General features: G+C 46.2%; 1 protein-coding gene across 4 annotated transcripts in view; it reads right to left on the bottom strand.

Annotated features, from left to right (window-relative positions):
• Positions 1-276: 276 nt before the first annotated feature.
• LOC115125921 (zinc finger protein 40-like) overlaps positions 277-14,546 on the bottom strand; it is a 178,220-nt gene continuing 163,950 nt past the window's right edge. For 2 of the 4 annotated variants that reach the window (XM_065018029.1, XM_065018027.1), the window contains 3 exons: positions 13,321-13,407; positions 7,223-7,857; positions 277-4,844 (listed from right to left, as the gene is read on the bottom strand). In XM_065018029.1, coding sequence (XP_064874101.1) covers positions 3,345-4,844; positions 7,223-7,857; positions 13,321-13,407 — 2,222 coding nt within the window. In that variant the 3' untranslated portion in view covers positions 277-3,344. Of the gene's footprint in view, positions 4,845-7,056; positions 7,858-13,320; positions 13,408-14,546 lie in introns of all 4 variants that reach the window. The other 2 variants (XM_065018028.1, XM_065018030.1) reach the window with 2 other exon arrangements.

Genomic DNA, 14,546 nt, shown 5'->3' with positions numbered 1-14,546 from the left:
GGTTAAATAAAGGTGTTCTCAACTAGCGTACCTGGTTAAATAAAGGTGTTCTCAACTGGCCTACCTGGTTAAATAAAGGTGTTCTCAACTGGCCTACCTAGTTAAATAAAGGTGAAATAAAAATAAATACAGTGCGCTACTGTTGACCAGAGCCCCAAAGTAGTGAACTATGCAGGGAATAGGGTGCCATTTGGGATGCAACCAAACTACTGGGGTCATGAGGAGTTTTACTGTAATCCCATTGAGATGAGCACAAAGTTCCTTCCCTCTCTGGTCTGGTTTTGTATTTGTATTTATTATGGATCCCCATTAGCTGCTGCCAAGGCAGCAACTACTCTTCCTGGGGTCCGGGCAAAATTAAGGCAGTTTATACAATTTTAAAAACATTACAATACATTCATTACAGAATTCACAACACACTAAGAGTGTGCCCTCAGGCCCATACTCCACTACCACAAACCTACAACGCAAAATCCATGTATACATGTGTATATAGTGCGTATGTTATCATGTGTGTGTATGCATGGGTCTGTGTTTGTGTTACTTCACAGTCCATGCTGTTCCATAAGGTGTATTTTTACCTACTTTTTAACATCTGATTCTACTGCTTGCATCAGTTATCTGATGTGGAATAGAGTTCCATGTAGTCATGGCTCTATGTAGTACTGTGAGCCTCCCATAGTCTGTTCTGGACTTGGGGACTGTGAAGAGACGTCTGGTGGTATGTCTTGTGGGTATGCATGGGTGTCCGAGCTGTGTGCCAGTAGTTTAGACAGACAGCTTGGTGCTCTCGACATGTCAATACCTCTCACAAATACAAGTAATGAGGAAGTCAACTCGCTCTTCCGCTTTGAGCCATGAGAGATTGACATGCATGTCATTAATGTTATCTCACTGTGTACTGTTCTGAGCCAACTACAATTTTCCCAAGTCCCTCTTTGTGGGACCTGACCACACTACTGAACAGTAGTCCAAGTGCGACAAAACCAGGGCCTTGTTGATAGTGTTGTTAAGAAGGCAGAGCAGCGCTTTATTATGGACAGACTTCCCCCTATCTTAGCTACTGTTGTTTCAATATGTTTTGACCATGACCTCAACTTGCTCAATTTCCACAATATTCATTACGAGATGTAGTTGAGGTTTAGGGTTTAGTGAACGATTTGTCCCAAATACAATGCTTTTAGTTTTGGAAATATTTAGGACTAATTTATTCCTTGCCACCCATTCTGAAACTAACTGCAGCTCTTTGTTGAGTGTTTCAGTCATTTCAGTCGCAGTAGTAGCTGATGTGTATGGTGTTGAGTCATTCACATACATAGACATACTGGACTTACTCAAAGCCAGTGGCATGTCGTTAGTTAAGATTGAAAAAGGTAAGGGGCCTAAATAGCTGCCCTGGGGAATTCCTGCTTCTACCTGGATTATGTTTGAGAGGCTTCCATTGAAGAACAACTTCTGTGTTCTGTTAGACAAGTAACTCTTTATCCACATATTAGTGGTGTAAAGCCATAACACATACGTTTTTCCAGCAGCACACTGTGATCGATAATATCAAAAGCTGCACTGAAGTCTAACAAGACAGCCCCCACAATAATTGTATCATCTATTTCTCTCAGCCAATCATCAGTCATTTGTGTAAGTGCCGTGCTTGTTGAGTGTCCTTCCCTATATGCGTGCTAAAAGTCTGTGGTCAATTTGCTTTCTATGAAATAGCATTGCATCTGGTCAAGCACAGAGGTTTAATGCCCCCCCCTCTCTGGTATGGTTTAACAGGGGTCTGATGTCCTCCTCCCTCTCTGGTCTGGTTTAAGAGATCTGATGTCCCCCCCCTCTCTGGTCTGGTTTAACAGGGGTCTGATGTCCTCCTCCCTCTCTGGTCTGGTTTAAGAGATCTGATGTCCCCTCCCCCTCTCTGGTCTGGTTTAACAGGGGTCTGATGTCCTCCTCACTCTCTGGTCTGGTTCGACAGATGTTTGATTATATCTGTATCTGTTTTCCGTGAAATAAGAAAGCGCTGTTGAGAGCAAGTGCAACTATTAGGCTGACTGGAACATGATGTAATACAGAACATTGTGTAACAGTGGATTTGAAGACGTTAACGTTGAACTGTTGAGTCTTTTATGTAACCTCTATTTAACTAGGCAAGCCAGTTAAGAACAAATTCTTATTTACAATGACGGCCTACGCCGGCCAAACCCAGACAATGCTGGGCTAATTGTGCACCGCCCCCTATGGGACTCGGCCGGGTTTGATATAGCCTGGAATTGAACCAGGGTCTGTAGTGACGCCGCTAACAATGAGATGCAGTGCCTTAGACTGACGTGCCACTCAGGAGCCCAGGCTGTTACAGTACGATTGAGAGTTGAATTACACGTTGATTTTAACAAATTGTCTACAATTTTTTTTCATCCATGAACATTCAGTGAAATACTTCAGAGAATGTAATGTACTGTATTTAAAGTCCTGTTCTCAGTGTAGTGTAGATTGAAGTCATGTAGATGGAAGGACTACAGGTCAATGCATAGTAAAAGAAAAATGCATTGAACTACTGTTTAAGCATCTAAACATAAATTAGATATTTTTCCCCAATTCAATTTTATTTTAATTTCGTTGTATTAAATTGTGGAAACATGATATTTGCATCGGAGACAAAAAAAAAAACCTGAATAAAAACGTATGTTTGTAAACAAAGTTTTACTGATACAGTTGATAATAATAGTGATACTGAATGAAAAGCTACCCTATTACACCTATGGACATGAACCATCATGGGCACTACATAATATACTGTAATAAATAGGTGAACACAGCGTCTGTACACAGAAACAATGCCCCAAATCCATAGAAATGTCCAAGTACAACACATTCATTTTTTTTTCTCTCATAAATTTACAATTGACATTAAAACTTTCCAAAATAAAACCGGTTAAGGTACATTTTCTTCTATTTAGTTCAATTTCATTGAAATAAAACACAAGCAACTACTGAATTTGTAAGGTATTATTTACAGGTTTCTAAAACAAGCAACTACGAAAAAGGCACAATTGTCTATACAACATGTACAACAACAAAAAATTGTCTGGAGCTGACAAAAAAGTTAAAAGATCATTAACATGAGCATCTATTGATTGCACATAACAATATGAATGTCAGAAACTGTGCTTTGAATGGTGATTTGCAGAGAAACAAACCCACCCTGGAGTGTTTTCAGTCTTAGAAAGTGACAACCATTACAAAATAAGAACATTGATAAGTAGCCTGGTTAACCAGATTTAACGTTGCGATCACCATTGTAAACTCAGCATTCAGTCTGGTTTTAACTAGGTTATTCGGTTGGGGGGGTTTCAGGTGGCGATGACCAGTCTGTCCTCATCATCGCTGGATGCTGAGTCATCATTGTAGTCTTCCGTTTCCTGCTGTTGTGAGAGCATCGACTGCCTCCGAGGCGTGACAGGCTCACTGGCTCCCTCTGCTGGAGGATTCTTATCCCCCTCCAGGCCCCTGTCAGGGGCTGGAGCTGGAGCTAGAGCTGAGCCTGGAGCTGGAGCTAGAGCTGGAGCTAGAGCTGGAGCTGAGCCTGGAGCTGAGCCTGGAGCTGGAGCTGAGCCTGGAGCTAGAGCTGGAGCTGTGGCTGGGGCGGGCTGTGCTAGCGATGTTGTTACCCTCTCTTTCTTTTCTGAAGTCTGTGTGTCATCGGAGCCTCTGGAACCTCCGGAACCCCCCGGCCCCGATCTGCTGGATCTGCTGAATGATGATGCCAATTCCTGTGCGAGACTTCCCCTCAGGGTGGCGGTGGGAGGGGAAGCAGCAGACAGACAGCTGACTGAGGGTTCGGTTTCAGTCTGAGAGGAGGGCTGTGGGTTCCGTGGGGCTGCTGGGGCATCGGGGCTGCCCTGCCTCTCAAAGGGTCCCGCGAGGGGACTGAGGCCGGAAAGGGGACTGAGAGAGGGGATGAGGGTGGGAACGGCGATGTTGAGGATCTGCAGGCCGGGGATGTGGGTGTGGTGGACTGTCCTGCTCTGGGAGGTGGAGGTGTGAGCCAGGACCTGCAGGCCCAAGGTGGCATTGAGCGACAGGCCATGTTGGGATAGCAGCTGGGTGGAGGTCAGGCCTTCTGAGCTGGTCAGGGTCAGAGTCTCCAGACCCATGGACTGCAGCGTGTGGTGGGAGGCCCTGAGGGCCGGTAGACCAGCCACCTGCCCCAGCCCAGTCACCTGCCCCAGCCCAGTCACCTGCCCCAGCCCAGTCACCTGTCCCAGCCCAGTCACCTGTCCCAGCCCAGTCACCTGTCCCAGCCCAGTCACCTGCCCCAGCCCAGTCACCTGCCCCAGCCCAGCCACCTGCCCAAGGGGGAAGCAGGGCATGATACTACTGATTGGCTCCTGGACCACCAGAGGCTGGTTGATGGGGGATGAGGGATTCACCATACCATCGGGCTCAGGGGAGTTCGAGGTGTTGGGGAATGGGAGGGGGCTGGTGTTCCGGTGGATGACGCTCACGGCGGGGATGGTGAGCTGGACAGGGCCAGCCTGGATGGGCACGAAGGTGGAATAGGCTGCCAGGCTAGCGGGAACCAGCTGGATGCCCCTCACGGGGACCATGCTGTAGGGGGAGTGTGAGGGCTGCTGGGAGTGCAGAGGCAAGTGGCTGAAGAGGTGGGTGTTGGTCCCCTGTATGGCCCCTGGTCCTTGGGTCGGGCGCTGGGAAGGAAAGTGCAAGGGGCTGTAGGAGGATGTCTGGAGGCTATAGGATGAGGTCTGAGTGCTATAGGAGGAGGTCTGAGTGCTGACATCAGTCCCGACAGGGACACCTGGGTCACTCACTGACAGGGCCAAAGTGCCATCCTGGGAAAGAGCAAAATAAAAACGAGTAATTATGACCTTTACCTACTGCATGACTGATCTGGAAACAGGACCAACACTGAACACACTCCTCATGCCTTTTCACAGGAACAACTCATTGAAAAGACATGAGAAGACGATACATCACATGACCAAAAGTAAGTGGACACCTACTTGTCAAACATCTCATTCCAATATCAAAAGCATTAATATGGAGTTGGTCCCCCCCTTTGCTGCTATAACAGTCTCAGCTTTTCAGGGAAGGCTTTCCAGTAGATGTTGGAACATTGCTGTGGGGATTTGCTTCCATTCAGCCACAAGAACATTCGTGAGGTTGGGCACTGATGTTGAGCGATTAGGACAGGCTCACATTCATCCCAAAGGTGTTAGATGGGGTTGAGGTCAGGGCTCTGTGCTGGACAGTCAAGTTCTTCCATACTGATCACAACAAATCATTTCTGTATGGACCTCTCTTTGTGCATGGTGGGGATTGTAATGCTGAAACATTACAATGTTTCCGCCTTGGGTTGTGCCGTGGTGGAGATCTTTGTGGGCTATACTCGACCTTGTCTCAGGATGGTAAGTTGGTGGTTGAGGATATCCCTCTAGTGGTGTGGGGGCTGTGCTTTGGCAAAGTGGGTGGGGTTATATCCTTTTGGCCCTGTCCGGGGGTATCATCGGATGGGGCCACAGTGTCTCCTGACCCCTCCTGTCTCAGCCTCTAGTATTTATGCTGCAGTAGTTTATGTGTCGGGGGGCTAGGGTCAGTTTGTTATATCTGGAGTACTTCTCCTGTCTTATCCGGTGTCCTGTGTGAATTTAAGTATCCTCTCTCTCTTTCTCTCTTTCTTTCTCTCTCGGAGGACCTGAGCCCTTGGACCATGCCTCAGGACTACCTGGCATGATGACTCCTTGCTGTCCCCAGTCCACCTGGCCATGCTGCTGCTCCAGTTTCAACTGTTCTGCCAGCGGCTATGGAATCCTGACCAGTTCACCGGACGTGCTACCTGTCCCAGACCTATTATTTGACCATGCTGGTCATTTATGAACATTTGAACATCTTGGCCATGTTCTGTTATAATCTCCACCCGGCACAGCCAGAAGAGGACTGGCCACCCCTCATAGCCTGGTTCCTCTCTAGGTTTCTTCCTAGGTTTTGGCCTTTCTAGGGAGTTTTTCCTAGCCACCGTGCTTCAACACCTGCATTGCTTTCTGTTTGGGGTTTTAGGCTGGGTTTCTGTACAGCACTTTGAGATATCAGCTGATGTACGAAGGGCTATATAAATACATTTGATTTGAAACTAAACAGGAAAGGGCCTTCCCCAAACTGTTGCCACAAAGTTGGAAGCACAGCATCGTCACAAATGTTATTTTATGCAGTAGCGTTAAGATTTCCCTTCACTGGAACTAAGGGGCCTAGCCCAACCATGAAAAACAGACCCAAACCATTATTCCCCCTCCACCAAACTTTACAGTTGGTACTGTGTATTCGGGCAGACGTTCTCCTGGCATCCACCAATCCCAGATTTGTCTGTAGGACTGCCAGATGGTGAAGCATGATTCATCACTCCAGAGAACGCGTCTCCACTGCTCTGGACTCCAATGGCAGCAAGCTTTACACCACTCCAGCCAACACTTGGCATTGCGCATGGTGATCTTAGGCTTGTGTGTGGATGCTCGGCCATGGAAACCAGTTTCATGAAGCTCCTGATGAATATTTATTGTGCTGTTGCTTCCAGAGCCAGTTTGGAACTCAGTAGTGAGTGTTGCAACCGAGGACAGACAACTTTTACGCGCTGTGTGCTTCAGCACTTGGCGGTCCTGTTCTGTGAGCTTGTGTGGCCTACCACTTTTTGGCTGAACCGTTGTTGCTCCTAGATGTTTCCACTTCACAATAACAGCACTTACAGTTGACCGGGGCAGCTCTAGCAGGGAAGACATTTGACAAACTGTCTTGTTCGAAAGGTGGCGACCTATGACGTGGAATAGAGTTCTATAAGTAACTGGGCTCTGCACTAAGGTCATTCTACTGGCAATGTTTGTCTATGGAGATTGCATGGCGGAGTGCTCAATTTTATACAACTGTCTGCAACGAATGTGGCTGAAATAGCCAAATAATCGAATTTCAAGGGGTGTCCACATACTTTTGTATATATAGTGTATGTGACTAGAAACGAGCCTTTCATCGAAAGCTGATAATCAGAAATACATTCACCTTTTCATTCAGAACAGATTTGCTGAAGTGCCTCGCATAAGGGATTCATAGCAAGGGTATGGAAGGGTATGGGTATGAAAGGGTATGAAAGTGCAGAGTGACTGGGATGGAGGGAGGGATGGAGAGAGAGAGGATGGGGGGAGGAGGAGCACATGGTGGGGCTCACCTGGCCGAGCTTGGAGCAGCTCTTGCCCTGTGCGGGGGGACAAGGGGGCACGTCAAAGTCAGGGTAATCGATGGACATCTGCCTGCACGGCGAGACAGGGCTCATCATGGTCACCGACTCTGTGCCAGATGTGTGGGGGGGCGGGGAGTAGGGCAAGGGGCTGGAGCAGCCTCCGGAGATTGACATCTGTTTGACCACGGAGACGGGGCTCAGCATGGTCACCGACTCTGTGCCAGATGTGTGGGGGGGCGGGGAGTAGGGCAAGGGGCTGGAGCAGCCTCCGGAGATTGACATCTGTTTGACCAAGGAGACGGGGCTCAGCATGGGCACGGATTCTGTATCTGAGGCATCGTGGGTGTGGCAGTCGGAGGAAGGGGGCTGGGGGAGTGACAGGACAGCTGGGTGGTGGTGGATGGACAACTGGGCCAGAAGGGAGCTGGGAGGGAGCTCAGCCTGGAGGGAGGAGGGGATGTGCTGGGGGCTGGCTGAGACCGAGGGGTTGGTGGACAGGCCCGACTCAGCCTGGCTGTCATCCTCCTCTTCCTCATTATCATCTTCGTTGTCATCATCAGCACCTTCGGAGTCCTCTCCGTCTGAATCTGGGCGGTCTGTACTGCCCACCTGGCTACGGTCTCCTGGGGAAGAGAGATGGAGGGCTCTTAGTTACCAAGACCGAGAGATAGAGGGCTCTTAGTTACCAAGACAGAGAGATAGAGGGCTCTTAGTTACCAAGACATGGGCTAGAGGGCTCTTAGTTACCAAGACAGAGAGATAGAGGGCTCTTAGTTACCAAGACATGGGCTAGAGAGCTCTTAGTTACCAAGACAGAGAGATAGAGGGCTCTTAGTTACCAAGACAGAGAGATAGAGGGCTCTTAGTTACCAAGACAGAGACATAGAGGGCTCTTAGTTACCAAGAAAGAGAGATAGAGGGCTATGAGTTACCAAGACAGAGAGATAGAGGGCTCTTAGTTACCAAGACAGATAGATAGAGGGCTCTTAGTTACCAAGACAGAGAGATAGAGGGCTCTTAGTTACCAAGACAGAGATATAGAGGGCTCTTAGTTACCAAGACAGAGAGATAGAGGGCTCTTAGTTACCAAGACATGGGCTAGAGGGCTCTTAGTTACCAAGACAGAGAGATAGAGGGCTCTTAGTTACCAAGACATGGGCTAGAGGGCTCTTAGTTACCAAGACAGAGAGATAGAGGGCTCTTAGTTACCAAGACAGCGGTATATACAGTGGGGCAAAAAAGTATTTAGTCAGCCACCAATTGTGCAAGTTCTCCCACTTAAAAATATGAGAGAGGCCTGTAATTTTCATCATAGGTACACTTCAACTATGACAGACAAAATGAGAAAAAAAATCCAGAAAATCACATTGTAGGATTTTTAATGAATTTATTTGCAAATTATGGTGGAAAATAAGTATTTGGTCACCTACAAACAAGCAAGATTTCTGGCTCTCACAGACCTGTAACTTCTTCTTTAAGAGGCTCCTCTGTCCTCCACTCGTTACCTGTATTAATGGCACCTTTGAACTTGTTATCAGTATAAAAGACACCTGTCCACAACCTCAAACAGTCACACTCCAAAATCCACTATGGCCAAGACCAAAGAGCTGTCAAAGGACACCAGAAACAAAATTGTAGACCTGCACCAGGCTGGGAAGACTGAATCTGCAATAGGTAAGCAGCTTGGTTTGAAGAAATCAACTGTGGGAGCAATTATTAGGAAATGGAAGACATACAAGACCACTGATAATCTCCCTCGATCTGGGGCTCCACGCAAGATCTCAACACGTGGGGTCAAAATGATCACAAGAACGGTGAGCAAAAATCCCAGAACCACACGGGGGGACCTAGTGAATGACCTGCAGAGAGCTGGGACCAAAGTAACACAGCCTACCATCACACTACGCCACCAGGGACTCAAATCCTGCAGTGCCAGACATGTCCCCCTGCTTAAGCCAGTACATGTCCAGGCCCATCTGAAGTTTGCTAGAGAGTATCTGTATGATCCAGAAGAAGATTGGGAGAATGTCATATGGTCAGATGAAACCAAAACATAACTTTTTGGTAAAAACTCAACTCGTCGTGTTTGGAGGACAAAGAATGCTGAGTTGCATCCAAAGAACACCATACCTACTGTGAAGCATGGGGGTGGAAACATCATGCTTTGGGGCTGTTTTTCTGAAAAGGGACCAGGACGACTGATCCGTGTAAAGGAAAGAATGAATGGGGCCATGTATCGTGAGATTTTGAGTGAAAACCTCCTTCCATCAACAAGGGCCTTGAAGATGCCGTGACTCCGTGATGTCGTCATGGAGGAGTGGAAGAGGACTTCAGTGGCAACCGGTGAAGCTCTGGTGAACTCCATGCCCAAGAAGGTTAAGGCAGTGCTGGAAAATGATGGTGGCCACACAAAACATTGACACTTTGGGCCCAATTTTGACATTTTCACCTAGGGGTGTACTCACTTTTATTGCCAGCAGTTTAGACATTCATGGCTGTGTGTTGAGTTATTTTGAGGGGACAGCACATTTACACTGTTATACAAGCTGTACACTCCCTACTTTACATTGTAGCAAAGTGTCATTAATTCAGTGTTGTCACATGAAAAGATATACTCAAATATATACAAAAATGTGAGGGGTGTACTCACTTTTGAGATATACTGTATATACAGTTGTGGCCAAAAGTTTTGAGAATGACACAAATATTAATTTTCACAAAGTCTGCTGCCTCAGTTTGTATAACGGCAATTTGCATATTCTCCAGAATGTTATGAAGTGTGATCAGATGAATTGCCATGCAAATGAACTGAATCCCCAAAAAACATTTACACTGCATTTCAGCCCTGCCACAAAAGGACCAGCTGACATCATGTCAGTGATTCTCTCGTTAACACAGGTGTGAGTGATGACAAGGCTGGAGATCACTCTGTCATGCTGATTGAGTTTGAATAACAGACTGGAAGCTTCAAAAGGAGGGTGGTGCTTGGAATCATTGTTCTTCCTCTGTCAACCATGGTTACCTGCAAGGAAACACGTGCCATCATCATTGCTTTGCACAAAAAAGGGCTTCACAGGCAAGGATATTGCTGCCAGTAAGATTGCACCTAAATCAACCATTTATCGGATCATCAAGAACTTCAAGGAGAGCGGCTCAATTGTTGTGAAGAAGGCTTCAGGGCACCCAAGAATGTCCAGCAAGCGCCAGGACCGTCTCCTAAAGTTGATTCAGCTGCGGGACCGGGGCACCACCAGTACAGAGCTTGCTCAGGAATGGCAGCAGGCAGGTGTGAGTGCATCTGCACGCACACTGAGGTGAACATGATGTCAAGAAGGGCAGCAAAGAAGCCATATGATATTCTGCAAAAGGTACAGGGACTGCTGAGGACTGGGGTAAAGTCATTTTCTCTGATGAATCCCCTTTCCGATTGTTTGGGGCATCCGGAAAAAAGCTTGTCCGGAGAAGACAAACGCTACCATGAGTCCTGTGTCATGCCAACATTAAAGCATCCTGAGACCATTCCTGTGTGGGGTTGCTTCTCAGCCAAGAGAGTGGGCTCACTCAGCCATGAATAAAGAATGGTACCAACACATCCTCCGAGAGCAACTTCTACCAACCATCCAGGAACAGTTTGGTGACGAACAATGCCTTTTCCCGCATGATGGAGCACCTTACCATAAGGCAAAAGTGATAACTAAGTGGCTCGGGGAACAAAACATAGATATTTTGGGTCCATGGCCAGGAAACTCCCCAGACCTTAATCGCATTGAAAACTTGTGGTCAATCCTCAACAGGCGGGTAGACAAACAGAAACCCACAAATTCTGACAAACTCCAAGCATTGATTATGCAAGAATGGGCTGCCATCAGTCAGGATGTGGCCCAGAAGTTAATTGACAGCATGCCAGGGCGGATTGCAGAGGTTATGAAAAAGAAGGGTCAACACTACTAATATTGACTCTTAATTGTAATTGTCAATAAAAGTATTTGACACTTATGAAATGCTTGTAATTATACTTCCATATTCCATAGTAACATCTGACTAAAATATCTAAAGACACTGAAGCAGCAGACTTTGTGGAAATGAATATAAACTTTTGGCCACGACTAACCAACATTGATCTGAGACAGCGGTGTCAATATGTTCAGATATTAACCAACATTCACGTGGGGGCTTTGAAAATCAGATATCTGGTACAGACTATATCCATCCCCACAGTAAGAAAGTCTGCCAAGGAATAGCATTAAGACTGGGTACATAATGAGTCTGTCCAAAATGGCACCCTATGTCCTATATAGTGCACTATGTAAGAAATAGGTTTCCATTTGGGATGCACCTTAGCATTGAAGGACTGGTGATTCACATTCACACCCTTACAGGCCACCACAGGCAGAAGGATAAAAACAAATATCCTCTCAGTACCGGCCCGGGACCATAGAAAGCTTTTCAGCCTCACTGTCTCGTTCTCTCTCTCTCTCGTTCGCTCACTCTCTCTCTCGTTCGCTCACTCTCTCTCTCGTTCTCTCTCTCTCATTCTCTCTCTCTCGTTCTCTCTCTCTCTCGTTCTCTCTCTCTCTCGTTCTCTCTCTCTCTCGTTCTCTCTCTCTCGTTCTCTCTCTCTCGTTCTCGCTCTCTCTCGTTCTCTCTCTCTCGTTCTCTCTCTCTCTCTCGTTCTCTCTATTGATGTCTTCCTGTCTCACGCTCTTCTCATCTCTCTCCTCCTTTCTACCTCTCTCCCTCTATCTATCATTATCTCTTCCTCTCTCTTCCTTTCTCTCTCCCGCTCTCCATTTGTGTAAAATTAGACACAGCAATTACCCCTCCCTAAATGCTGCCTGTGCATGCCGCCCACATGCCTCCCAGTAAAGAGGAGAACAAGCTGGATTTAGAATGTCTAACTAGGACCCTAGCAGTGACATCACAACGCAGACCGTGACATTCGGCATTTCATAGTGGTGCATAGTCATTATCAGGACAACTATCAAAAGGAATGGGGAAGGGTGATTCTGTTACTAGAGGCATAGGAGAGAGAGAAGTGTTGGATTCACCCTGATGATGATACATTGGGCTTCTGTCCGAGCGCGAATGTGTCTGTGTGAGGCGTTATCCAGTTACACACACTGTAAGGAGTCTGAAACCCACAGCGTCTCTTGATTTAAATCAAAATGACAGGGAAGACACGGAGTGTAAACAGCCACCTCTTAAACAAAAGCTGTTTCATAAACCTTCCTAATCAAATTCACATTTTGTGTTATAAACAAAGGCTTAAACCGGAGTTAGCTAATCCCAGTTTAGCTAGGGGATCTGTGTGGATTAAGAGATCTGACACTGAAAGTGAAAAAAATCTAAAATATGACTAGAAATCTGTAATAACCTTTGACCTAAGAGGAATGTGTTTATTCCTGTTTGCTTTATGCTCTCAATGAGAGCGCTGATGAATGGGCTTCATAACAGTCACCCCAGCACATACGTCAGTACACCTGTGTGTATTACAGACCCTGTGGTGAATTCCCATTATAAACAGGCAGAACAACTATGTATGTCTTCCCAGAACATACGCCCTGACATCAGTATGCCTGTGTGTATTACAGACCCTGTGGTGAATTCCCATTATAAACAGGCAGAACAACTATGTATTTCTTCCCAGAACATACGCCCTGACATCAGTATGCCTGTGTGTATTACAGACCCTGTGGTGAATTCCCATTATAAACAGGCAGAACAACTATGTATGTCTTCCCAGAACATACGCCCTGACATCAGTATGCCTGTGTGTATTACAGACCCTGTGGTGAATTCCCATTATAAACAGGCAGAACAACTATGTATGTCTTCCCAGAACATATGCCCCTATGTCAGTATGCCTGTGTGTATTACAGACCCTGTGGTGAATTCCCATTATAAACAGGCAGAACAACTATGTATGTCTTCCCAGAACATATGTCAGTATGCCTGTGTGTATTACAGACCCTGTGGTGAATTCCCATTATAAACAGGCAGAACAACTATGTATGTCTTCCCAGAACATATGTCAGTATGCCTGTGTGTATTACAGTACAGTGGGTGGATGCTGATGTGTGAAGTACCAGAGTCTTCTGTATCCTGGTCCTCCACACCCATCTCCATACACTTCTTACTGTGTGCCTTGGACTTCATATGCTTGGTCAGATTCCCTGTGGGAAGAGATTCAGGTTTATTAGAAACATCAAAAGAAAAGAAAATACAATTGTATTTGTCACATGGGCCGAATACAACTAGGGTAGCAGTGAAATGCTTGCTTACTAGCAGAGTAAAATATAATAATATTTTATTTGTAACATCAATGCCATAGCAACAATATAAAATGAGATGCTCTTTAGAAGTTGAGGAGCATTCTGAAATGACAACCTAAAATCACATAGTAACCTACTTACCGATAAGGGGTTTATTTTAAAAATATTTTGGAAGGTTTGTTGAGGTGGGAGGGGCTTACACAGCACAGGAGGAGCCTACGTAAGACTGAGAACACGTGTGTCCCAAATGGCACTATTTTTTGACTAGGGCCCATAGGACTCTGGTTAAAAGTAGTGCACTATGTAGGGACTAGAGCGCCATATGAGACAAAGGCACGGTCTCTGGGCAGACAGCATGTAAATGGGTGAGTAAAGGGAACGTGGGATGTTGTGCTGACACGGAGTTATGTTACTGTTCTGCAGTGTTGGGTGTGTAGACGGAACGGTGAATCGTACCGTCTTTTATTAAGAGACGGAAAGAGACCGTCTTCAAAGCGACCTAGGTTTATAACAGGAAAAAGATTAGAGCGAAACTCAGTGGAAATTAAAAAGCGCCTTGAAATGTAGGAATTGAGTAATTAAGTGGAATGTATGCCCTCATTCTAAATGAACTATCCTTCAATTTCATTGAACGGTGCGGTGCGTAAATTGGGCTCACAATGCGTGTTTCCTTGTCCAACAAAATATCAACAGTGTTTTCAGTGCATTCAGTCTGCTGTTGCCGTCAGTTACTGGTAGACGATCAAACAAAAAGTATCTGTCGAGATAAATGTTCACACTTTTTACCTTTATTTAACTAGGCAAGCCAGTTAAAAACACATTCTTATTTTCAATGACGGCATAGGAACAGTGATGCCTTGTTCAAGGGGAGAACTACAGATTTTTTAAAAATGAATTAATTTCCTCCCCAATTTCGTGGTATCCAATTGTTTAGTAGTTACTGTCTTGTCTCATCGCTACAACTCCCGCAAGGTCTCGGGAGAGGCGAAGGTCGAGAGTCATGCTAGGCTACCTGCTGGTTACTGGCCCAACGCTCTAAC

Source organism: Oncorhynchus nerka, linkage group LG4 (assembly GCF_034236695.1).
Source record: "Oncorhynchus nerka isolate Pitt River linkage group LG4, Oner_Uvic_2.0, whole genome shotgun sequence".
NCBI classification, from domain to species: domain Eukaryota; kingdom Metazoa; phylum Chordata; class Actinopteri; order Salmoniformes; family Salmonidae; genus Oncorhynchus; species Oncorhynchus nerka.
The sequence above is the reverse complement of the archived record's forward strand: the minus strand, read 5'-3'. Positions and strand labels throughout refer to the sequence as shown.